General features: G+C 52.8%; 5 protein-coding genes across 5 annotated transcripts; 4 read left to right on the forward strand and 1 right to left on the reverse strand.

Annotated features, from left to right (window-relative positions):
- Positions 1-765: 765 nt before the first annotated feature.
- PG997_003087 (phosphoribosylglycinamide formyltransferase) lies at positions 766-1,502 on the forward strand (the record flags this gene model as incomplete). Its single annotated transcript, XM_066807402.1, has 2 exons — positions 766-1,165; positions 1,231-1,502. The coding sequence occupies 2 exons, from the start codon at positions 766-768 to the stop codon at positions 1,500-1,502; spliced, it is 672 nt and encodes a 223-aa protein (XP_066671020.1).
- Positions 1,503-3,295: 1,793 nt separating this feature from the next.
- On the forward strand, positions 3,296-5,023 carry PG997_003088 (uncharacterized protein; the record flags this gene model as incomplete). The annotated part of the gene is made up of 1 exon (XM_066807403.1): positions 3,296-5,023. The coding sequence occupies one exon, from the start codon at positions 3,296-3,298 to the stop codon at positions 5,021-5,023; it is 1,728 nt and encodes a 575-aa protein (XP_066671021.1).
- Positions 5,024-5,938: 915 nt separating this feature from the next.
- Positions 5,939-11,969, reverse strand: PG997_003089 (phosphatidylinositol 3; the record flags this gene model as incomplete). The annotated part of the gene is made up of 8 exons (XM_066807404.1): positions 5,939-7,099; positions 7,151-7,438; positions 7,487-7,693; positions 7,748-9,525; positions 9,768-10,074; positions 10,124-11,537; positions 11,636-11,733; positions 11,796-11,969. 8 exons carry the CDS (start codon positions 11,967-11,969, stop codon positions 5,939-5,941), a joined length of 5,427 nt encoding a protein of 1,808 aa, XP_066671022.1.
- Positions 11,970-12,696: 727 nt separating this feature from the next.
- Positions 12,697-13,576, forward strand: PG997_003090 (Proteasome subunit beta type-6; the record flags this gene model as incomplete). Its single annotated transcript, XM_066807405.1, has 2 exons — positions 12,697-12,800; positions 12,889-13,576. The coding sequence occupies 2 exons, from the start codon at positions 12,697-12,699 to the stop codon at positions 13,574-13,576; spliced, it is 792 nt and encodes a 263-aa protein (XP_066671023.1).
- Positions 13,577-23,552: 9,976 nt separating this feature from the next.
- Positions 23,553-25,591, forward strand: PG997_003091 (uncharacterized protein; the record flags this gene model as incomplete). The annotated part of the gene is made up of 5 exons (XM_066807406.1): positions 23,553-24,249; positions 24,310-24,369; positions 24,417-24,812; positions 24,857-24,939; positions 24,995-25,591. 5 exons carry the CDS (start codon positions 23,553-23,555, stop codon positions 25,589-25,591), a joined length of 1,833 nt encoding a protein of 610 aa, XP_066671024.1.
- Positions 25,592-26,094: the final 503 nt, after the last annotated feature.

Here is a 26,094-nt window from a genome sequence, read left to right on the forward strand (position 1 = left end):
GATCCTACGAACGCATTACACAATTGCGCCTCGGAACTCGCTATTGCTGATCTCATGACATCAGTTGGGGAGCTGCAAACGCACGCCTCGCGTCCGCTATATACAGTCAGCACATGCGGCAGTCTCATACTCATAGGCAGCCGACGCGTCAAATTGTGGAACAGGACAAGACTATAGTAGGCTCGCACAAGGATGGTGATGGCTAGCTTTGTTTGGTCCACCAGATCGACAACAACCTTATTAGCTCGTATCAAGTTCGTTGCTTGTTTGGCTGGACTGCCGCCTTGTCTTGTTCTGCATTAATTGGCGACTCAGTCTTGAATGGAAGATGGCTGGTGTCATCATACTCAAACTCCGTCCTCGTACGGAAAAGAAAAAAAATAAGACCCGGCGTGCCACATTGGCATTGGGTGGCCACCTGGGCAGCATAAAACATTCAAGGAAGGAAACAAGCAAAGTTCAGTCAGGTATGTTGATTGGCAGCGATGGATGACAGTTTTGGTGGTTCACTTTGAATCAGGTGTGCGGAGGGATTTTGGTTCAGCTGCCCTGTAGCCAGCCAATCGTCGTCGCTGTTGCGCAATCGGGACTTTTCCCTTAGAACTTTTGGACGTTAATTCGATTCTAACCTTCTGCTACCCCGCGAATTCTTCTTATCCTTATCGGCACAAAACGTGAAATCATATTGATTCCATCAACCACCCAACAAACACACATTTCTTGCAGTTGAGGAAGACGAGAGTGTCTACTATTGCATTCATCGCCATGGCCGCACCCGCGCGTATCTCGGTCCTGTGCTCAGGCAATGGATCCAACCTACAGGCTCTGATCGATGCGTGTGAAAGTGGGCGCATACCGGGAAAGATCGTTAGAGTCACTGTGAACAGAAAGACTGCCTATGCTACCACGCGGGCAGAGAAGGCGGGCATCCCGACAGACTACTTCAACCTCGTCAAGGATGGTTTCCAGGTCTCTGGCGAGAAGGACCCTCTCAAGATCAAGGAGGCAAGATCCAAATACGACAGCGCTCTTGCCCAACGGATCTTGAAGGACGACCCCGAGCTGGTAGTACTGGCCGGGTGGATGCACATCTTCTCTGAGGCTTTCCTGCGACCCTTGAAGGCTGTCGGAGTCTGCGTGATCAACCTCCACCCCGCGCTACCAGGTGAGTCTCTTCATCTGTCACCTGCAAGCTTGCTTCTTCTATTTCCGGCTGATTCTGTCCGCCAGGTAAATACGACGGTGCTGGAGCGATCGAGCGTGCGTTCGAGGACTTCAAGGCCGGCAAGCTCGAGAACAACACGACCGGGCTGATGATCCACGAGGTGATCGAGCAGGTTGACCGAGGCGATACAATCCTGCAGCAAACTATCAAGATCGAGGAAGGGGACACTTTAGAGGATCTGACTAACCGAATCCACGGCCTTGAGCACGAACTGATTGTCAAAGCGACAGCGCTGAAGTCTCAAGAAATCATGGATAAAAGAACAGCGCAACCTTGAGCACAGAACAGCACATCGCAGCCCATGTGGCTAGGATAGAGACAGAGACGGAATTGTGATTGAGAAGATACCCCGAACTTGTGGGAGTGGCACCAACTGCGAGAGGGCACATCAGATCCATAATCCATCTCTCCGACATCGATCACATATCCTCTTTCTGGCGAAAGCGCCAGATTGCTCCGTACTGTACGGATCAAGGATAATGTAGTCCCATTGGAATAGCATTTTCGAACGTTTATTCCACTGGATATATGGTCTGATTGGATGAACCCGGGCTTTTGATCAGCCACGGGGAAGTATTGTACGAGAAGCAGCACTTTCGCCATCGAGGAGATACCCGAGCAGAAAATCTCGCGGCATCGAGATAGTGACTCCATGCAGCTGCAGCTCTCCTCACGTTTGCCCCTCACCGGCGGAGGAGGGGAAGGGGTCCAAGAGCATTAAGAGCGTGCAAGTGCGGCTCTGGTTATATAACCACTCGCGTGACATGGGTTTCGACGAGTTGCTCGGCTGCTGCAGCAAGCCTTGCCGGTCTCGGCACGCACTCGGTCTTTGGCGACGATGAATTTGACCGACGAGTCTAATAATATGCCTCACCTGCGCGATTTGAAGCTGGGCAAGGCCAGTCGAGCCACTTGCCATTTTGATCAGCCCTTAGCCCACTGTTGAAACGATTGAACTGGCAGCATGTGTGCGACCTTGGCCCACTGGCGGCCGTGAATCGCGGCGGTTATTATCGCAGATCCCCGTTTCGGTTTCGGACAGTCCTCTGGTCCTACAGTCGCCCCCGCTTAAAGGCCCAGGCTTGCCCAGGATGCTGCTTAAGCACGAGCAGTCCGGATGTTTCTCTGCCCGCTTAAACCTGCATAGTCTCGTGCAGGAATTAATATAACCAACATGACCTGTCGAGCCGACTGAATCGCGCTTGCTTGGAGCCTGTCTATTGCAGAAAGCCATGCTCACCGTCCTACCTCCAGCATACCCTCACACGTGCAGCGGAGCGGGCAGGCCTCTGGACAAGCAGGACTTGACTGGACAGCCGGCCGATTTTAAGCTCGCCTTGGCTAGGCCGCCCACGCCGGAATCCCCCCACTCAGAGGCAGGGGTCGGTCTGCTCAGGCCAGCAGGTTACGGGCTAGGGATGGGATCTAGCCCAAGGCCGTAGCGATCATCCCAATCCTGCGACCTTCAGCCACTCGGAATGGAGGCCTGCTGGAACACTCTCAGGCTCTGCTTGAACTGATCGTCATGGAGATTGAAACAATCCAGGGTCTTGTAGAGTGCTGGGCATGGGAAAAAATGGCGCCAAGTCGAGCACCACGACATTGCAGTTGCATTTACTGTGCAGGTGAGCTCCCTCCCGTGCAACTGTAGCCGATGCGATTTCCGGAAGGGAACATAGTAATAAGAAGAAGAGAGGAGACGTGCTCTCGCGTTCCTCGAAATAAAATGCAACTGCCGAGTGCTATCTCTCGAAGGAATTCCGATCCAATCCGTCTTTAAATTCTTGGAAATTCACTCGAAAACTCAAATTTGTTCTGTTCCTATTTTTCTATTTTTCACGCATCCGACCTTTGTTCTGGTTTTATTCCTACAAACCTGAAACGGATTTGTATAGGCCCAGCAGCCCAATCAATTCGAGTACGGAGGATCGGACGTGACTGCGACCGACGCCAGACCAATCACTTTCAGCCTCCAGCCTCGCGTCATCGACGGCGCAAACACAACAAAAGTCGGCATCGCAGCACTCGTACAAGTCCTTGGTCACTTCGCCTCGCCTGGCGATCGAGAAGATGTCGTCTTACGAGAACACGCCGTTGCTGTCCAGCCCTCCCAAGGACCGCGCGGCCGCTCCCTTCCGCAAGGGCAACTTTTTGCTCAGCGACGAAAACCCGACGCCTCTCTCCCCCCACGGGCAAGGCACTCTTGCGCACCTCATTCGCAACAATCGCTCGCAGAACTCGCTCCATTATGGATCAACATGGCGCGCCAATGGCGTGTCGCACGACCAACCTGCCGACCTCGAAACTGGCATCGACCCCGACTCCGGGGAGCCGGCGCGGCGGTCCTTCTCCGAGGAGCGTCGCTTATCCCACATCCTCAACAGCGACCAAGTGCGCAGCATGCGCCTGATCGGAAGCTCGAACCCACGATACAACTGGCGGCGGTACTGGAAGACGGAGGAGCAGCTGGAAGCGATGAAGAGCAAACCCATTCGAGAGTACTACGAGCGGACCAACTACCTCATCCAACAGTACATGTACATCGACAGGCTCTTGGACAGCAGCCTTCCCCACGACCTTCTCAACGAGTATAACACTCTCCCTCCCAGTCACTTCCAAGGACTCGCGGTGCCAGACACCATCAGCGAAGAGCCAAACAGCTCCGACGGCAGCCACAGGTCTCCTAGTACAAATGGCCACACAACGCCATCGGTTATGGGCAGCAGTGACTCAACTGCGCTCATCAAAAAGGTCAAGCGGACCCCACGAGATATCTATCGTCAGGGCCGCGGCGGAGATCCGACACAGGCTGTGGAGGACGAGGACGGAGATGTCTGGGATGAAGCCCTCCATGGTCCCAAGCCGGAGATCCCCTGGCTCGAGGATGATGACGATGTCGACAGTGGAGACTGGATCGTCTCGCTCGCCATCTATGTGAACTTCGCCGCCAACGCCATATTGCTGGCCGGAAAGGTCGCCGTGGTCCTGTCGGTGCCCTCCATGTCTGTCCTGGCAAGTTTGGTGGATGCGGTTTTGGACTTCCTGTCAACCGTGATCGTCTGGACGACGACGTGGCTCATCAGCCGCCAGGACCAGTACAAATACCCCGTAGGCCGGCGGAGACTGGAGCCCTTGGGCGTGCTGGTCTTCTCCGTCATCATGATCACCGCCTTCGGCCAGGTGGCCGTCGAGTCGAGCAACCGACTCATGAGCAACAACCACGAGGTCATCGAGCTCACCATCCCCTCGCTCATCATCATGTCTCTCACCGTCGTCATCAAGGGCCTGTGCTGGATCTGGTGCCGCCTGGTCAAGAACTCGAGCGTGCAGGCGCTGGCGGCCGATGCCATGACGGACGTCATCTTCAACATGGGCTCGATCCTGTTCCCCATCGCCGGCTTCTTCTTCCACATCTGGTGGCTCGACGCCCTCGGCGGTCTGGTGCTCTCGCTCGTCGTCATGTTCAACTGGTCCCAGACCTCGCTCGAGCACATCAAGAACCTGTCGGGCTTCAGCGCCACCGCCGACCAGCGCAACGTGCTCCTGTACCTGACCATGCGCTTCGCCAAGACCATCCGCCAGATCCAGGGCCTCCAGGCCTACCACGCCGGCGACAAGCTCAACGTCGAGGTCGATATCGTGCTGGACCACAACACCCCGCTCAAGGACAGCCACGACCTCAGCGAGTCCCTCAGCTACGTCCTGGAGAGTGTCCCCATCGTCGACCGTGCCTTTGTTCACACCGACTACGCCAGCTGGAACTTGCCCACCCACATGGCTCAGCAGTCAACCGACTAACCGTTACTTTTGCGGGCCATGAACAAGATTCAGATATACATTTTGGATCGGAAAGAAAGAAAACACAGAAATGATTTCATTTTTAATAGATGGATGGAAATCCATTCTGAGGGAAACTATGAATCAGGACGTCGAGATTCAGATGACAACTTCAGCTGAACGACTAGCCAGGGGGCATTGTAACATTTTGGCGAAAAAATGGCCTAACCTGAGTGCGCGGCCTTTGAGGCCTGACTGGCCAGATTGCATTTTCATATTGTTTTTCATCTGTTGCATTTGTATGCGAGTGTGTATTGCATTTACCCGAGCGAATTTCTTCTCGTTGTTTCGGATCAAAGGGAAAGAGGGGCCGTGGCGGAGAGGGTTAGAAAACAGGTTCAGGTAGTCAATTGGATGGCGGTATATCTGGCGAAAATGAATATTTCCTAAATCAACATGCCTGTTTATCTCAACTCGATATGATCGATCAATCCCCCTGATAGTGAAAATGGAAATGATGCTTTTGGTATGACAGTTTTCGCAAACGATCGACAGGCCCCTTTGTCCAATCAGGTATTATAATGGGCAATGGGATGAACATTATGAATTGGTACTGAATAATCCCTGATCTGTAGTTTAACATGATACAATGGGAGCAGCGCTTCTGCTATCAAGGCGTAGTAGATCAAGGTACGGATGGTCTCGCGTATTGGACCTGGTAGTTAGGTTAAATAAGTTTGAATTGGTTCCCTGTTATGTATAGTGAAGTATTACGACTAATTAGGAAGTCAATCTCGGTCGGCTATATCAAACTATTCGGCTCGGACACAACTCTATCTTTCCCCGTAACAAGCTGACAAGAACAACAAAAATAACCATCCCCTAATATCGGTGTTCCTCTAGTAAGGAATACCATTGGTCATGAGCTGGAACTGGTCATAGACGCCCGTGGACCAGCTGCCGGCGCTGCGGCGGACGAGGTCGCGGACAAAGTCGGCGGCCTCGCGCTCGTTCTTGTCGAGGACGAAGCGCTGCTTGAAGTGGAGGACACTTTCGGGCTTGAAGCAGGGGGAGGCCCGAGTCCATCATGAGCAGGACGATCTGGCTGAGCTTCTCGGCGAAGGGGCGCGCGGCGAGGAAGGCTTTGACGCAGAGCTCCTCGAACCACTTGAAGGACTGGTGGTCCATGGAGCCACCCATGACGGCCAGCATCTCACTCGTGAGCTTGAATGGGGCGCGCTCGAACTTGACACCACCCGGGGCGATATCGAAGCAGAAGCCGAAGTCGATGTGTAGGATGTGACCCTCGCCGTCGATCATGATGTTGCCGTTGTGGCGATCCTTGAACTGCAACAGGAACGAGATGATGGAGTACGCAGCCATACTCTTGACGAAGTTGTTTCGCGCTTTCTGGAAGCGCAGGCTGTCCTCGTTGCCGTACTTGCTGACGAAGTAGTCGTAAAGTCCATTGACGGCCTCACGACCGAGCATGTCACGGGAGACGGAATTGGGCAGCACGTCGATGACACCGCATCCCGGAGCGGTAGCCGTAACGCGGTAGGGAAACACGTAGACATCTAGACCAACATTGTGGAAGATACCCCTGAATGCAGCGATCATCTGAAGTGCCAGGACATCTTGACGACAGTCGTCACCAACCTTGAAGATGGCAGATTGCCAGGTCTCGATCGTGTTCTCGTTCGACATGAGACCAGTGTTGCTCACACCTTGAATGACTTCTTCCGTGTCCTCAACATCGTCCGTCTTGGGCTTCTTGATGCGGAATGTTGCCATGAATGGTGCCTTGGCGTGAGATTGCAGGGGCTTTCCAGACTTGCGGTCGATACCAATGACGACGCCATCAGGGTTACTAGGCAGGTATACACCAACCTCGACCTTGATTTGGCGTAATTCTTCTTCGATCTTCTGTTTCTTCACGTCCTTCATCGCTTTAATCAACGGCTTCAGCTTGCCAGAGATGCCGGTAACTTCCGCAAAGAACCCGAATTCTTTCTCGTAGAATGCCTTGTCTTCAGGCGAAAAACTGTCGATCATGCTGTCCATGACCTTGTCAAGGGCTGGTTTGATCTCGTCAGGCTGGAAGATGGGTTAGCACGGTGCTCAAAATTCGACAGCCGGCATACTTACTACAGTGCCATCATCATCCTTGTATGAGTTGGCTTTCATATTCCAGATGATTTGATGAGCAAATAACTGGGAAAACTGTGCAGTCTCAATGATGTAACGCTCCACGTAGCCGAGGGCATCGTATCGAAGAGCCTGCACAATTTGTGGCACGTAGAAGAATGTCACATCTACGGGATGGTCCTCCAATGCCCGCATGGCATATTGAATCAGGAATGGGTGGTTTCGATAAGCCGGGAGGAAATACGTAACAGATGTTACTGGGTTGACTGGTGCCCAGTACATGAGGTACTAAAAACCGTTAGCGTCATTCCAAGCTGTAGTCTTCGCTGTACTCACCTTGAGCTGGGATCGTATATCGTTGGGCAGATCTCCTCCCAGAAGGACTGGGAGCGCTTCGGGCTCATGAATGGCCTTTTCTGGGAAATTCAGAAGAAGCGAGCGAACCTCGTTGCGTACGCTTGCAAATGAATATCGGCTAACCAACTCTATGGCAAGCGAGGGGTTCTCCGCCCACGCTGTGCGGACCAACGGCAGGAGTGCCGACTACAGGTTGTGGTTAGTTGACAGTGTTTAAAAAATACAAAAGAAGCGACTTACTTCGGCCGCCCTCTGGCCATTACTTGTCATGAGGTCAGTCTTAGGCACGCGTGCATCGCTCACAGGGTGTACCCAGACATTCAAGCGTGCTTGTTCACTTTCGAGCAAGAGATGGAATAGTTGCTCCTTCGGTGCCAACCCCTGATATGAGCCCACAGAGTGAGCTGCGATGTATCCCACGCCCTTCATGGCAGCCATCACATCAGAGATGAGCCGCATTTCCGTCTTCAGCTGCAAGATGTTGCTGCCAAATGACCACTTGGGCGAGTGGCTGAACCAGTTAAGGCCAGCAGACAAGATTTTGTCCTTGAGTCGCCATTGAGTCAGGTTTGAAATACCCGTGCAAGCTTTCAAAACCCGGAAACTAAACAGGACAATATTCAAGTTGAGTTCTCTTGCCATTGGATGGGACACAGACAACTTCATCGCATCCAAGGTGAGATCAAGCATGCGCAAGAAGATTCTCTGTGTATCAGGGCTACCCAATCGCGTAGCGTTGAAGTGGCTGTTGAAGAACTGCACCAGACGCGCGTGGGGCGCAAGAAGATTGTGAACCATGTGGCGGCGTTTCGTGAGAGCTTCGTTGTCGCTAGGAGCAAACTCTTCCCTCAAGAAGAACGGATCCGGGTGCATGAGTGCAGGGTTGAAAAGTCCAACCCGGTTGTTAATGGTGAACTCCCACTGCTGGACAATCTCCGCGAGCAAACGGGATTCCATTCTAGGGTTCTCATTCATCACACCCAGCCAAAGTGAGACGCCTAGTTTGAGGGATTCCTTGCTGAAGATGGTGAACGGAAGACTGACGAGGTAGTGGGCAACAGCGCTCTCATCCTTCTCGGTGCGACAGAGCAGTGCGGCGGCACGTCGCAAAATGTCACGGATTTCGTTGACAGGGGTGTTTTTCCTCGTTGCCAAGCGGGATTCAAGATGTGCCAGCGCATTGATGGCACTGGCGGTCTCGTGAGGTGGCGCTTTGATGAATGAGGCTCTCCGGCCAAGAGGCATGACATTCAGAAGATCCATACCGTGATCCGGCAATGCCTCACCATATCTGTACTCCTGTCGGGTTGTGTATTGGGCAATAAAGTCAGAAGTCGTGTTGATCGTGGTGTCGCCAACGGGGTTGAGAGACGTCAATCTCTGGTCTGTTGAAGGAATCGACGACCCAATCTCCATGGCAAAGGAGCGCCCAAGTGACATGTGACCGTAAGCAAGCTCATCGTTGAATTCCGACAAATACGTCTGCAAAAGACCCTTAACATCTGCAGGTGCAAGATTGATCGCGCTGGGTACCCAAGCCTTTGCCTTGGTATACAGTCTGTTCAAGGTGTACTTTCGGAACGTATAGTCGTCCGACAGTTCCACAGTGACGTTGCCAAGCTTGGACGAGAATATGGATCGCGGATCGTAAAGTTCAGTTTCAGCTTCCAGACAGCTAGTCCACATCAGAGACAGCAGTTCCAGAAGCGCGAAAAGCGAGGAGCGCTGGCAGAGAGCTGATGGGACTTCGCGAATGATCTTGTCTGCACAAGCAAATGCTGCCTGTTGGACACGCTGAATGCGATGGCAGCATCCACAAAACACAGTGGCCAGCTGCGAGGCCGCATATTGTGCAGAAAAAGTTGCCAACTTGCCCTCGATAGTCTTGCTAAGATATCTCTCCATGACGGCAGTTGTGATACCTTCCATGACGCTGCTAACCTCTGTCCTGTGCATACTTGGCTCGAGGAAGTAAGAGAGTGCTTTGGTACAGTCTCCAGACTCGGCACGCAGACTCTCTACAAGATAAGCAGCTTGGAGGAAGATGACTTTCCTATAGCTCAACCCCCTTAATCTCGGCTGCTTTAGTAGGAATCAGCTCTGTCAGAGCCTTCTTCTGCCTCGTCTCCCTTTCGGACGTGTTTGCCCTCCGCAGGACTGTGTTGAGCTCGATGTCACTCATTCTGCTCGCCCCGTTGCTCTGCCACCAACGGGGGCGAGTGGATTGCCAAGAGGCGCAGCTCATTGATGTACTTCTTACCCCGGTCGGAAGCTGGGTTGAAGCCATGAACGACAATGTTGAACCACGCATCACGAATCATGGAGTGGCTTTCGTCGTCAGTCTTCTGGGCGGCGGCAAAGTCGTTTGTTGACAAGAGAATGGAAAGCGGTTGAAGTAGCTGAGCTATTTCACGGGCAGAAAACTCGATATCGGATTCCTTGGTGCGGCTGGAGTGCTGCACATCACCCTTGGAAACTAGCTCTTCCAACATGGAGGTCAAATAAATATCAAATAGAGGTGAGCCTAATTTGACATTGGCAGAGATGTAATTGCGTGCTTTCACAACCTGTGATACGTTAGTGAAATAGTCGCGAACAATATTGGCAGTGGCTTACCGCAACGAGAATTGCTTCCTTGTCATCCTCAAGAGCAGACCGACAGATTTTGGAGAACAGTCTAATCAGGGAACGGAACTCTAGCTGGCCACCGCTGAGTGATAACATGGCGGCTCCCATGATTATCTGCGAGTCCACCGACTGGTTCAGCTTGGTCAGTTTCTGCAGGAGCATCGCCTGGGCGAGAGCGGTGATCTTTTCATCATTGCACTTGCTCGCTATCCCACAGATGGTTTGAACAATGTTCTCATACACGGCGGAGGTGTCTTCTCCCTCCTGCAGCGCGAGCGAGATCGAACTCCCTGTCGAGTGTTTGCCTGCTTGGTAAATGCCGTTTGGAACTGCAGAGTCGGCAGTCAACTCGTTACCGAAGCCACTGGCAGCGCCTTGCTCGGCAGTGGGGCTCAGGACGTTTCCAAGGGTATAGAGGGTCGTAATCACGGCATCGTGAGAAAGCATCTGTAGGACAAAAGCAAGGCATGTGGACGCCGTGGCTACGATATCGCCTCGGGGTACCGTCTGAACAATGAAACGGGGCAAGAGCCTGCTGACTTTCGAGGCATAGCCTGAGTCCAATCGGCATATAACAGCCATACATCTAAGAACCGCGGACGCCAAGGTCTCATCGAGCATCTGGATCGGGTCGAGGAGAGACTCCTCTAGCCAGCCCATCAGGATTTCTGGATCTGCTGCATCTTCATTAAGCATGCTGCAGTTCAGGAAACTGATCATAGCCGAGGCTTTGACAGCGTAGGCAAGTTTCTGCTGAGACATGGATCCCATGGATACAAAATCGGCACCTTGCTCAACTCTGTCCATTTCCTCACTGGCAATGGTCGCATACGTTTCAAGAGAGCGGAAATCCGCATCTGGGCTCGAGGTCCCCGATCTAAGCATATCTTTGGACATGAACAGGTCAAGTATGTTCGCACCCCTCAACACCTTCGCATCGGCGCTAAGCAAAGACGTGGCAGATACAAGGAGCCACATGAAGCTACGCTGCAGCAGGTCGGCGCTCAACGGCCGGCCCTTCGCCGCGTAGTGCTTCAAGTACCTCTTCCATTCCTTGGCATTACGGTCGGAAGCGTGGGCATTTCGAATGCTGGAGAAAGCCCCTTCAACAGCCGTCAGAAAGTTGGCGGATAGCAGATCGCGCACTCGCTGGATCAAAGCCAGTCTCCCGCCACTCCTCCAGAAGTCGGTCTGGGCCGACGCAGCGTCAAGGAAGCCCAAGAGTGCAATGGCAATAGTAGCCGTCCGAATGGCATCGTCGAGGTTTTGCTCGCCATCCTCGTCTGGCTCGGACGGGACGACACTGTTGACGGCCGATTTCATGGCGGCAAGGAAGGCCCAGACATTATCCGAGACGGTCTCGTGTAGATCGTCATATTTCCCCCAAGAGACAGAAGAGCAGCTGTCAGGTGCGACGATAGTGCTTCAATCGGGGAAGGCTCGACTCGACGGAAGAAGGGCGAGGATTGGAAGGACTGCGAGTGCGACTCGAGCAAATACGGGATGAGCTGGTTCACAAGCTTCTGGGCGCTCTGGCTGGTATGGACCAAGGGGGCGGCTTTGCAGAGAGCGAGGAGCACTTCGAATTCTCGAATGGTCTAGAGGCATAGTCAGTACAAGGCGGGCGTCACGAAACAACAAGGGCCAGGCAAGTAAGTACCATAGGAACGCGGGAAAGCGAGTGGGCGCCATTGACTACCTCCTTTCCACGAGCATGGCCATTCGTTGCTCTGCACAGGCGATCGAGGTCGGTCTTGTCAAAGGAAGTGGCGGGGCTGGTGGCAGAGAGAAGGGCGATCTTCTGCAACGCCTGTTGGCGTATATCGCGAATCATCTTGGAAGGAGGGCAACAAATAGGGGTCCAGCTACGTTGCAAAGAACAACGGAAAAAGCAATTCGAACAAAAGAACAGTTGTAATTATTATTATGAGGAATTAGAGTAGAGCAGGCGGGTTCGACGGTGCTGCAACTGTAGTGTCGTGACAGGATTGCGCACCAGTACGGAAGGTTGAGTTGCTGTACTGGGTTGGAGAAATGGCAAGCCAACGACGACTATGAATTCGAGGTGAAGCGATGATGCACCTGCTACAGCTGCGGCTGCCAAATAGGGATGGGATGGATGGCATGTGCTTGGGGGGGGATTCCAGCTCCATCCAATTTGGGCGACCCCTGTCTCGAGGTACAAGTACGTAGGTAGGTGCTTAGTCATTCTGCCGCCCGTACGTACCAGGCAAGGACGCTAACAGGTATGTACATGTAGGTAGCTGAAGCTCGGAGCTCTATTGATAAGACGTAGCTTGGGAGGGAGCTGGCCTGATAGAGGGACAAGGCTGCAACTAGCTTGACGCGGCAACCACTGACTGAGTGCACTGCACTGCAACGGGCAACTTCAGGCCATCAATCCAGCCGCATCATCACCACCATCACGAACCGCCAAAACCCCCCATTGTTGTACCTGTCAACACCCGACGTCGATTGCCACGCTTCACGGGCCTCCAGCCATCACACCCATCTTCGTTTCTTGATTCTACCACGCCGCCCGAGAAATCACGTCATTCAAGATGGCCATGTTCAGTCAGAACCCGGTCCTCGATGGACCCAACTACTCGTTTGCTGAAGCGCCCCAGGCCCGCGCTGACGGCTTCCGCGAACACCGCTTCAACCCGTACGTCCAAATTGCTTCGCGTTTCGCTGCGTTTTATTGAGGGGGGAAAACACGGTCACCGGAGCTAACAACGATTCTTGTTCCACAGCTATACCGATAACGGTGGTACCACTGTCGCCGTGGCCGGTGACGGCTTCGCCATGATGGCCGGCGATACCCGATCGACGTCCGGCTACTCCATCAACACCCGCTTCGCCCCCAAGGTCTTCAAAATCGGCGGGTCCACGTCGTCGCAGGAGGACGCCAACATCCTGCTGTCCGTCGTCGGCTTCGCGGCCGACGGCGAGGCCCTCAAGGAGCGCCTCGACGCCATCTGCAAGATGTACCGCTACCGCCACGGCAAGCCCATGACGGTCAACGCCTGCGCCAAGCGCCTCTCCACCATCCTCTACCAGAAGCGCTTCTTCCCCTACTACGTCTACGCCATCCTCGGCGGCCTCGATGAGGAGAACAAGGGTGCCGTCTACAGCTACGACCCCGTGGGCAGTTACGAGCGGGAGCAGTGCCGCGCCGGCGGCGCCGCCGCCAGTCTGATCATGCCCTTCCTCGACAACCAGGTCAACTTCAAGAACCAGTACATCCCCGGCAGCGGTGTCGGTCATGCTCTCCAGGAGCGGGAGCGCGCCCCGTTACCAAGAAGCGAGGTGGAGATATTAGTGAAGGATGCGTTCGACTCGGCAGTCGAGCGACATATCGAGGTCGGTGACGCGTTGCAGGTTATGGTCATCACAAAGGACGGCATCGAGGAGAAAATTCTGCCCCTAAAGCGGGATTAAACTATGAAATTGCGTGGAAGCTGTGCTTGTACATTACGGTAGAAGAGGCAACGATGGCATGGTGATTTTCTGCAGAGACCCGACCAATGATTACACATCTATGGCAATACATAGACCACTGGCCGCTATAGCTCGTCTCAAGCACCGATTTCCCTCTTAATTTCACGCATTCGAAATTACCTATTCTCGTGACCAAGAAAATCACACCCATAGGAGTGCTTGTATTGCTCGCAGGGTCAGATATGCAATCTTCTCAAGTGGTAGGCATAATTACATAGGTTTAAGCAAGAGGGAGGTGAGTAACGATCCCATCATAGGAGGGATTCCCACACTCTTCCACGTTCCTTGGTGTTGAGACTGGCGGCTAAGTAATCGACATCCAATTCCAATTATCGGCTTTTCATAACTGACGCTCACTTCAACTGTCCTGCATATATATTTCCACATTTGGCATCAGTCAATCAAATTGAAGAGGTGGGGGTGTGTATCAGCCTGTCTTGATGCATCGAGAACCCGGAAGGCAGTACAAATCAAGGCCAGGATCGTCTCTAAGGAATCACGCATGCCCCTCGAGTAAGGTATATATATACAAACCCTGGATGAGTAGTAGAGTGGTGCAGTGACTCGCTAGCTAACTATGTCGTTTCCGCTGACTCTTCAGATGGTACGTGAAAGATAAGAGCTAGAGCCTCTTGCTTGATCAGTCCCTATCAGTCTCCGGGTAAATCAGGCCATATCATCATCATCATGTGGTAACTAGAGGCAGAAACACTCTCCAATGCCATTAGGACACTGGAAAGGATGCACATCGGGTTCAGCGTATCTGATAGGAGCTGTTGCAGAACCCAAGACTGCTCCTTTTTGGACGTTCAACAAACTATACAAGTTACCCCTATTCGGCCTCCCATTCGTCGAATAGGGGTAACTTGTATATTTCACGGTACATCCAGCTGTTGCCTCACCTAATACGAAGCAATGTTGTAGTCACTACAATTACTGCTACGACACCATCACTACTCAGTCTCCATGTTTGGTATCCATATGGTAAGACTGGCACCGTATGTACTTAAACATGTTGGCTTCTGTACTCAGTCATGCCATCATCTTTGAGACAACCACATTAACACATACACAAGCCGCAGCAGTGTATGCTCGATTTAACGGAGTGAGCCCACCTTTGGCAGATGCCAGGAGCCTTCGGATGGAGTCAGAGTAACGCTGCAGCCCCTTTGTACTGCACTTATCTTCTCTCTCTCTCGATAGCCCATAATATACGATCACAGGGTATATCGGATCGAAACGCAGTAAACATGTCAGAGTATTAGGTATTCCACGGCCGATGGGAGGGTCAATGTGACCCCGTAGCGTATCGGCGGCTCCGAGCGATGGACCCTTGACCATGGCGAGTGGCCAGCCAGCTTCTCTTGTCGTACCCTGGCTGCCGGTACGCAAACGGATGTTTCCTGTGTTGAAATTTCACTTTCCTCGCGTAATTCAGAATGCCACGTCAGGAGATCATGCCACAATGGGGCCGATAATAAACAGGGCTAAGATAAAGTTTCTGCGAGACATGCACCACGTGCTAATTCTGCAGACGCAGATGTGAGGGGCCGCTGGACCGCAACCTGGTAAGCAGACAGTCGGCTCCCTTCCTGCGGGTGTTCACAGGACGGGCTTGGTACAGAGATATGGATGGTATCAGGCCAAGCTGTGATGAGATAACAACGATGAGTTTCCTCACTACAACCGTTCCTCAGAGCGGTCATTCCTGTATGCCTCTTTCTAAGCTTGCCCCCGATCACATTGATAGCCGTTTATTTACTGTACCTGGCCTGGTACTCGAAGTTCACTTCGTCTCCGCCGCCCAATAGCTCGGACATATGAAGAGGAGAATGGTGGTAAGCGAAAAGGCACATCACCTTCTTAAGCCTTTCAGCTCTGAAGTTACTCGAATGACACGGAAATAATTCCACGTTATCAAATCTCATGGTACGAAGTACATTACTTTCCGGCATGGGAATCTTCTTATCACAGGTGAGATCACAGCAGTGAAGTGGCCACTCAGTCAAATCTACCTCTCCACGCAAAAGCGCCTTAGACAAGTGATAATAACAAGATAATAAGCTGCTTACTGTTCGTGAATCCCTACCAGAAAGCCACCCGCATTTGCCGCACGTCAGGCATGCGAAATAACTCTTGTTGAAGAGGAAGTAACAAGGCTGGACGATAGGTTTACACCATCCCTCTTATGCGGTATTCTTCGAGCGGATGCATGTACCGAACAAGTATTGGCTAGGCCAGTAATGCCACTCTTAGTGGCGTGTTGATGTCTCTTCGGCCAAGTTATGTAGCGGTGTACACCTCCCCAGTAGAACGATATGTAACATTTACAAATTCTTTCCAGCCCGCCGATTCCAGTAGAATCTCGATGAGTGTATATGTGCTTCCGTTAACCGGCGATGTCATTCCGCAAGCGACATATCAATAAAATGAGAAAGGGCATTCCATCCTTGCCTGGCATAGCATCGTAGCCTTGGAAGTAATCTTGAAAGGGCCGACCTCGACCTCGATGCGGCCGTTTTGCGCAAGCGAAGTGTGATGATTTGGAGTAGCAAGCATTTGCTAGGTTTTACAAGCCGTGTAGATGCTCTTGCCCTCGGTAATCTGCACACACTCGGGCACCGAGGGTTCAGGGTTAGAGGAGGCATTCTGGCCTTAAGCGAAGATACATGGCAGCTTTGCCCCTCACACCACCAGTAGCTAATTTCACATAGAAGGAGTGTCGTGCCCGGGAGGGAGCTTGCCCCACGAAGCTTGTGTCTCACTACTGTGAACGGTGGGAAGATAGGGCGATTTGGGAGCCTGGGCCACAGGATAGCGGTGGGCGGAAGACAGAGAACCCGGGGAATGTATTGCCGGGCTTCAAATGGGCGCCGAAAGAGCAGCCCGCCTGGCCCGTTCATTACAGCACTACTACGACACTTGCCGTCTTAGCCTCATGCCGTCCAGTCGTCCCGCGAACGTTGCATGTCGCAGTCGCCCTATGTTGCAGAACCAGCTTTTCGCTAGCGATCATTAGCTGAGTGGGCGGTCTTCCAGGAACGCGTCTGGAAGCTTACGGGTGATTCTGAGCCAGTAGATAGCTTGATTCGGAAGTAATTCAACCTTAGTGGCATGAGCAAGGTTGCCTAACCCTCCCTATATGACCAGCCCTATTGTTTATCGGGGCTGCTAGGAAGTCCCTTCGGAGCGCGAGGCACGGCATCATACGTGCTGGGTGTCGGTGTATGCACACTGGTCTCGGTGCCGTGCCGTATTAGCGCGAGATGGGGGACTAAAGTGACGTAAAGCACGCTCCAAAATTGGGAAAGACTGCCAACTTGGCGTCTCTCAAAAGTATGCGAGTATCTCGTTGGATGTTCAATGGGTAATCTGCTGGGTTGCCCGCGCTGGCGGTGTACTAGTTTCTGCTCCGGCTTGGAGGATCGTGATCTCTCAAGTATACAGGCACCGTAGCCACGCTTTGATGATCCGATTTGTCGGTAGTACATCCGGTTGTTATACTATGGGGTTATAAGGTAGTATAGTGCGTACTATCTCGTAGCTGCTGTATTGATAATTGTAAGGGATGTTGCTAGTTGTGGTCAAACTGGTGATTACGTGACCACCGCCCTTTCCGGTAGCTGATGAGCTCTTTTTAGGCGACGTTTTTAAATCTGGACGAACAGGACAAGTAATCCGTTATAAGCCTTGCGACTTCACCAAAAGGCCCGCCCCGAGTGGATTCTCTGGGTGGTATTCCTCCATGATCAACGGTCGATCTTGACGACGTATGGAGAGACTCGATGGATAGTGCCTACTGTAAGTGTTGCAATATCGGAGTGGCCTGTACAAGCCGGAGCTGTCGTGAAATAGCCCACGATACGGACATGATGTCTGTTTCTCAGGCACGTCAGTTGCGTGTAAGCTCATGGCGGCTCTCGCGGAGTGGTGATCAACGCCGGGCATGCCAGCAAGATAACGATTGTCCTTATGGTCCGAAGGTTCTGCCATGGCCAGATGGCGATATTGTATTCCCAAAAGATTGCTCATGAGAATCGTGGTCGGAAATTTTCATCGGGGCCAACCGAAATTGTGCTCTCTACAATTGACTTTGTATGGTATGTGATTGGCTTCTCGGAACTCTGAGAACCTGCAAAGCTATTGACTATTGAAATCGTGGCCTTGCGCAAGCGCCGCGCGACTTTCCATTCCTAGCGGTAGGGGCGGATCTTGATGGCAAGCTAAAGTAGGATTGACCCAGACTCCTGGATTCATTAGCAACGGGTGTGGTCCACTAGAAAGCGTTGGCAAGAGCAGAGCAGTTACAGTATACAGTTCAAGGCCCACCAGCTCCCAAACTGCTGCACATATCTTGAGCTTGTGTCCGGGTTGAGCAGTTGCGCTTGGTGAGGCACCCTAGGATCCAACAGAGCAGAATAGACGAGTTGGACGCGTCACCTGGGATATTGTCCATTCGAGGTATGACCAAGTGTTGCCTCCGTGAGCCTGTGTGCAGCAGTAGGTATCTCGAGTGTCAAGATGTCCCGCAGCGAGGCTTTTAGCGCACCTAGCCGCTTGACCTACTTAGACAGCCAGAGCGGGTACAGAGATCGTACCATGGAGGCGACGGGCAGGAAGTGGCTGGTGACCCAGCTCCAGTGCTCAAACTTCATACTTAGGGTCAGGTGATTGGCATCTGTGGGTTAAGCCCCAGCAAACATAGTAGGTATCCGCCAGTTCGTCAAAGATATAAACAAGATCACCGTCGATATAGTCGTGCACCATGTACCGTGCAGGAGATGTCAGACTTCTTGGCAGTACTTGTTCGACCTAATGGTGCCCTCAAGGTGACTTGTGTCCGTGAGCGTTCATACATACATACATACCTTGCCCGAGGTGGTTGAGGGCAACGACGCACTACACTTTGAGCCTTGAGGTGTGCGTGGGCACGAATCAAGCCACACCCTAGGTACCTGGAATGGATGGCAGTGCGCTGTCGAATGCAGGCCGAGGTACACTGCATTGGGGAGCAAAAGGAACATGCGTTGTCTTTGTAAATTACCGACTCACTTGGTGCAAGGATGGGTTGAAAGAAACTGCTCGTGGGCTCGGTAGCAGGCCTGACTGCCTGGGCAGCCGAGTGCAGACGATCATGCACTCGCCACATTGGAGACAAGCATAAATGTGGTAGTATGGGGGCAAGAACGAGCCACCCTGTTAACCAACAGCCGATTGCCGCTCGGCGCTCAGTAGAAGGATTGTTGAAAAACGGCTTGACGGGTGAGGGTCCCTAAAATCGTGGATTAGCAGGGGCTACGGTCTGCCGACATGAACCTCGTATTGAAAAAGCAGCCAGTAGCGGGGGCGCCTGGCCTGTGTTCTGACTTCGCTGCATGCCTGCTTAGAAGGATCGGCGGAGAGGAGACAGCGTCGTGGGATTGATCCAACAGTCCAACAACGACAGGTGGCGAAAAAGCGTGTTCGCTCGTTGGATATCCGCAGATGCCAGATGCCGCAGGGTGCGGGCTGGAGTGGTTGAGGCTGAGTGACATGACTAGCCCGGCGCGGGGGCGGTCCAATGAGCAGAGGGCAAAGAAAAACCGGCCGAGGCCGATGTTCCAACGGAGCCCGGTCCATATCAGTAGGTGATCGACATTGATCTTGGCCGAATCCGTGTAGATTGGCCACCCGCCATGGCGCGTCTGCCCACTGCAGGACCCTTTTTGCCTTCTTCCGCACCAAGGCACCAGGCATAAAAGGTGGACGGGAAATGCTGACCGAGGAAATAGGGCAATCGCCGTAGCATGTTTATCTCCCATGATACGATGGCGAGGTGAGCAAGTGAGTAAGTAAGATTGCTGGGATACGTGCCCGATACTTTGATGTCAGTTGGTTTAGGTAGCGCTTGCAAGTTGAAACAAGGTTGTCGAAAATGTCCTAAAGCAGGTCAGTCCCTGCTACGGAGAATTTCGCAGGTCGCTAGCCCGGAGATAAACCTCCGCTGCTGATCTGAATTCATTAAGTTAAGTCGGATTGCGAGATTGAATTCTCTGGACAGCTTGAGCTGGCTGTGCTGCTACACTCACCCGTAAATCACCAGAGTAAAACCAAGAGACTGACTGACACGATTGTTGGTCTATAACAGGAAAATACATATTACATACATGTATACAAGACATGCAGTTCAACACCAGGACCTAAGCTGGAATTGCGCAATCCGAGGGAGCGCACTAAATAGACCAGATGTACGTCAAGTCGCAGCATCTGTGCAGACTGAGCAAAAGGACTGAGTGAGGGTTGAGACAAAGACATAGCATGATACTGCTGTTTGGAGCGATGGTGGTGCTGATCTGAGCCTTGATTGCCAGGTGCTTGGTGCCCGAAATATCGGAAATATGGATATGCAAGTAGATACCGACTCTTGTAACACTGCCACTAGATGCTTCCTTCGTCCCTTCGTCTAAGTGCAGAGCTAGGAGTAGCGCAAAGTGTAGGTCACGCCACAGTTGTCGTCGAAAGCGGGATTGCACAATCTCCATCCTCAATGCTGTGCTGGCCTACTGGGAATTCAACAGTGGCAAAACCGCATCTGGCTGCGCTGGTGTGGCCTATCGATGCCACCAGCCACAAAACAGGCTAATCCGCCCAGCCCAGTTTGAGGTTCATGTATGGCTGACTCGCTGCCATCATTGACAAGACTCTAGAATCAAGAAGCCGCCAGCAATGAGAAAAGAAAAGAAGAAGGAACAAAGAAAAGCAAGTGTCCGGTGGCAACGTAATGAATCAGCATGGGGCAATTGGGGATAGTCAACTCTCCCAAGTGGTTTTTGAGGCTTGCACTATCTCCTTCATGGATTGTTGGTCTTGGCTGGTCCCAAGAGAACTTGCACCATGTACACCGAACTGACTCGCCCATGCATCTTTGCCCCCACGCTCAACAGCAACGTTGGCGGGACAGCTTCCAGCCGTCTCGAGCCGTATCGTCCCGTGGGAAGTGATCAAGCGCAGTCTACTAGGGATCACAATAAGAGGCAATGAGCATGGGAATGGGTAGACCGTATGGAGGTAACAAAGAAGACACCGGCGACGGCAAGGATGAACATTGGCCAGTGCCAAGCAGTCAATCGTATATTTTTCTCTTCGTCAATGATTATCAATCATCCCCACTTCATACCAGATTGCAATAATGCATCAAGGTCTTATTCCCCAATTATCGCGATGAGCGACGAATAGTTACGACATGTCGCCAGGTGAGGAGTCCGGCACGCACCCAGGCACGATGATGACAGCGTGATACTGCCCGGCATGTACGTATCTCGTGTACGTACTGTACTGTACGGGCGACGGCATGCTGTCCGGCCAAAGCAGGGCGCTTTTCCCAGTCAATGTGGGAGTTGTGGTGCAGCTGACGCCACCATCCGTCCACCCCAAGGTTATTCTCTCATTTAGCCGAACCACCATCGACATCATAATTGCCCACCTTGACACGGTCCACTGCACGGTCAGGGGCAGGGATCTGGCACCCTTCCATCGTCGGTCCCTGTGTGTGGAGATGGGAAACCACTGTCTTTCCTATTTCAAAATTCCCAGGCCACACAAGAATCCCATTGCGGCTGGTACCGAAAGTTGGCCTGGCCATTTCATCATCCTTAGTAATTGGCCCTGTGCATGTTACGGTTACTGCGTCAATGGGTTCGAATGTTTGCGCCACTCTGCACGTCGCAACTGGTTTTTGGGACGGATGGGGGCAACGAGGGAAACTCGCAAAAATCAGTGAGAACCCGCTCTAGTCATTTTGGATCGAGGGGAAATCCGCTGGGTTTTTGCGATGGGGTACCTTCGAAGACATTCATTGGCAGGGCCGTCAGGTCAGGTCAGGTCAGATTTCTCTGCGCGAGGTGCGAGGTGCGAGGTGCGAGGTCTGGACCGGTCCGCCTCGGTCTCCCCATCTCGTTCTTCATGCGAACCAGACAGATGTTCACACACAACAGTAGAATCACGGCAAATATGTGGTGTACTATGCTTCACGTTTCGTGGCGGAGGCGACGGCCACTGCCGTATCTTTAATAGCCATTCCCAACGGCTTGGTCTAGATCAGACTGCAAGCGCTCCCTCTGCCCGCGGGAGCTCCCAAGAACCCAAAGAACCCCAAGAACCCATGGCGCATGCTCAAACTCAACTCAACAGCCAACGTAGCCCAACGACCAGACGGTTGATTTGCATACCTTACCGTAGCGAAAGGTGACAATTGCTCTTTTTTTTTTTTCTTTGCTCGTCCTACCTAATGACGGAGTTGGGCTCCAGCCACATGCTCCATGGGCACAGGCACAGGCACAGAGAGAGAGGGAGAGACAGTGCGGGCATGCGTGGCATGTTGCTGAGCTCTCCAGATATTGCAGCTTTGCCCTGTTTCACTCGCATATCTGACGCCAAGTAAGATTGTCATTATTCCCCCGGTCGGTTGGCCGAGTCCAGAACGTTTGCGGCTAAGTGTGCGCCAGTGTGCCCTCCTGCGCATTTGGGGTACAACCCAGGAGGTACTTACTGCATCGAGTTTCCTCGTGGGACCTTCTGGGACCCCTAGAGGAACCCCCTTCCCAGGATAGGCTCGGTGGCGAAAAAGAAAGGAAAACACATCCCCGGTCTCAGCGAATGCCATACCACATGCCTCCTGCGCGAGACGGATTCCCTTTTCTCCTCGTCCCCAATTTTGTGCTCGCGGCATGGCTATTCATGAACGCCAATCGGCTGCGTTTGCTACCTTGCCAGGGTTTCTAGGTCACCCTTCCTGCCTTTCCTTTCCTCTCTCCATGATCGTCATGTTGGGCACATCTTGTACGAGTACCCCGGCACGGTGGGAGGTCGGCGCACTGGCAGCTGGACAGACCTCCATGCTCACTACTGCCCTGTTCCCACAATCGCCTGGCTCTCTTCATCGTCTCATCTCCTGGAGACCCAGCTAACTACTTGTCTCCATAACCCATGTACGTGCTCTACATGTGTCCGAGACGGCTTTAAGACCCCCAACCTACCACTCCCGCTTATTAGCCACCCGCACCGTCGCGAGTCGTCATCTTCCCTGCATGTATAAGTCACACTTCATATCGAGAGAGCCTACGAGAAGGGCAAAGATTGTCGTTACACTTCTATCAACTATCCCTGCTCCCCTTGCCATCTGCAGCCGACAGCCCCAGAAGACCCTAATTTAGCCACACCACCTGCTTCCCATCTTCTATCAATTTTTTTTATTTTTATTTTTCAGTCTTGCGATACAGACTCTCGGGCCAAGTCTGCTCTGGACCTCGAAGCGACCCTGAAGGATTCTCATCCTCTGGCTTTCTTTGGTCTGTCACCATTGCAGTGTTCCTGCAGCCCGCCCATCCTACCTGTACTCAGCCTCGCCCGACTTGACTATCCTGTCTTCTCGACGACCTATCAGTATCCTCGGCACTCTCCAACACACGTCTTGCTCGAACCGGACCCTGTGCTTCCCGGCTTTCTTGACGATTCTTCTACTCATTATATCCTCTGGGGTTCTGTCCGCTCACCCTGGTAGAAGGTCACTTCTTCTCTCGGACTGGACGTCGCTTAAATCAAGATCTCCCTGTTCTCGGTTTCTTTGGAGCTTCGCTTAAAGGTACAGTATATGTTCCTGTCGAATACAGCGCCAAGCGGCTTGACGTGGCTCAGCTGTATGCGCTGTGGTGGAAGGTAACCTGACATTCTTCTAGCTTTTGTTCTGTTGTGTTGGACTCACGGCCCCTGTTCCAGAGACTGCAGCGACAGCGCCCGACTTTGTTAAAAGACTAGAGTTTCCCAGCACGATAAGCGCTGCTATAACCGCATTGCGCCAGCGCCGCTTGACAGTCGCTCAGCAGCACTCTCGTTTTTGCAGCTCTGCGCAATCCCTTTTGTCTGTCATTACACAGCTCCAATGGGTGATGCTCCACCCAATACAAGCTCGCCCAACGACCTCACTCACCCCGAGGCTCTCGGCGGCACTTTCGACGACCAAGGCAACTCAGCTGGTTCCCATGTAGGACTCTCGACTTTCCAACCCCAACAACATTTCGACCCTTCCCATAATGCTTTCTCAGCTCAGTTCGATATGACACATCCGCAAGTCAATGGGCGGCTAGGCCCATACAACATGGGTGCTATGGCAAACGCGTTGCCGCAGACTAATTATCGGCCGACTTACACCCAAGGCGCACAGCCGCGTTACAACACTGGCGGGCCGCCTCCTGGTGTTGCTCACTCTATGCCCCAAATGGCCCAATATGGAGGTCATACGGCCGTTAACCCTATTGTTGGGCAGCAATACTACATGCCTCATCATCCCCAAGTCCAACAGTTCTACGGTCATCAGCTTGCGCCATCGCAGCAGGCGACAAACATGTCTCCGAGGCACAACTTGGCCTACTATCCAAACCAAGTCATGATGAACCCAGCGCAACAACAACTCTCAGGCGGTTATTACTACGGTCAACCGGGAACTTATGCTGGGCAAAACCAGGCTATTCCTGGGCAAATGATGCCTGGCCAGTTTATTGCATCTGCTCCTCGTGGGGCATCCCCTTCGGGACCGCAGGACCAATTCGGGTCAATGCCGGTCCTTGGCCCTGCAGATGGTCTGTTACACGGAAATTTCTTCGCGATTGGTTGAGATATATGACTGACCCCTTCTCTAGAAGCGTCACGAAATCGTTCCAACGTGGTCCGTGGCCCTCCCCGTAAACCAAGACAAAGCGGTTAGTACATATTCCAACTATTCAAGATAGAAACTCATTTCTTACAGGAAATGCTATCTGGATCGGGAATCTCCCGCCACAGACTGATTTGATGAGCTTGGTTTACCACGTGTGCCAGGAAGCGAGTGGCCTTGAGTCATTGTTCTTGATATCTAAGAGTAACTGCGCCTTTGCAAACTTCAAAGACGAGCAGAGCTGTGTTACGGCGCAACAGAAGCTCCACGACTCCAAGTTCCAATCCGTACGGCTGGTCAGCAGATTACGCAAGAGCACCGTCGAAGGCACTGCAGGCCAAACAGCACCTACTGGTCCTGCCGCCACATCTCCGCATGTACAGGTAGCCCCCGATGAGGCCGTAGAGGATCCACCGGAAACCAACGCCGAGTCGCACACCACACCCGACAAATGGCCCGATGAGCACAGGGAAGCGCCGGCCGGCGATGGTGTGACACAAAAGACAAGTTTTTTATACTGAAGAGCCTGACAGTCGAAGATCTGGAGCTTAGTGTGAGGAACGGGGTTTGGGCTACCCAGTCGCACAACGAAGAGGCGCTTAATGATGCTTATAAGGTTTGGAGAATGCTTTGTCTAGCCTCTAGGGTCCCTGCTAACCACTATCATGCAGTCAGTTGATAATGTTTACTTGGTGTTCTCTGCCAACAAATCCGGGGAGTATTTTGGCTATGCCAAGATGACGTCCCCTATAAACAACGACCCGGCTGCAGCCATCGAATTTGCACCCAAGGCCCAAACAGCAACGGACTCGGATCTACCGAAAGCCATTCCTACTGAAGCGACCGAGCATTGTCCACGTGGAAACATCATTGACGACTCTGCCAGGGGAACCATATTTTGGGAGATCGAGAGGGATGACGCAGACACACCGGAAACCGAGTCGGAAGTGGACGATTCTGCAAGCGGGCAAGACGGACAAGATGCTGAGGGCGGCTCCAAGGCCTGGGGAAAGCCGTTCAAGCTTGAATGGCTGTCGTCGTCGAGGCTGCCGTTTTACCGGACTCGTGGGCTACGGAACCCTTGGAATTCTAACAGGGAGGTCAAGATTGCACGCGATGGTACCGAGCTGGAACCTTCAGTGGGCCGAAGACTGATCGGCCTTTTCAACCGAGTGCAGTCTCCTGCGCCCATGGCGATGGGTATGCGGCAGGGGATGGCCATGGTGGCCGGATATCCACCCCCGATGCGAGCTCCATTTCCCCAATAATGGATTGGACGGCGGCAGATCACGGCCGCGATCAAACGGTGTGACGTATTACGATTGAATGGTATTCCCAGCGCGAGCGAGCCTCGGCTGCTATGCAGGACATAGCCAGTTTAACTGTATACAGAAATCATAGTACGCCGGCGAGTCGCCATCATGATTACACTTGTCAGCGTGGTAGTCCACCCCTAAGCCGCGATTATCGGACAGTCCAAAGAGAATCCAAAGTGTGCCCAAGCAATGTTATGGCCTACAAGACTGTCGGGCCGGGTAGCCTTGAATGTGGCGTCCTCACGCGAGCTAGCATCGATACCCAATCTGCCAACTTGTGGTAGCTTCGTGGATGCTTGTACCATGCAAAGTGGCAGCGCTTACGCTTTCCCTGCCTGTCTCAACCCAGCTCCCGCCCCACATCCATTTGACATACGATTGTGTACCAGATTTCCCTCCGCATGTCACGATAGCGACACTATCACGTCATCGGACCACGGACGCCATGCTTGCTG

This window comes from Apiospora hydei, assembly GCF_038363865.1.
Source record: "Apiospora hydei strain CBS 114990 chromosome Unknown utg000004l_segment0_segment0, whole genome shotgun sequence".
In the NCBI taxonomy this organism is placed as follows: Eukaryota; Fungi; Ascomycota; class Sordariomycetes; order Amphisphaeriales; family Apiosporaceae; genus Apiospora; species Apiospora hydei.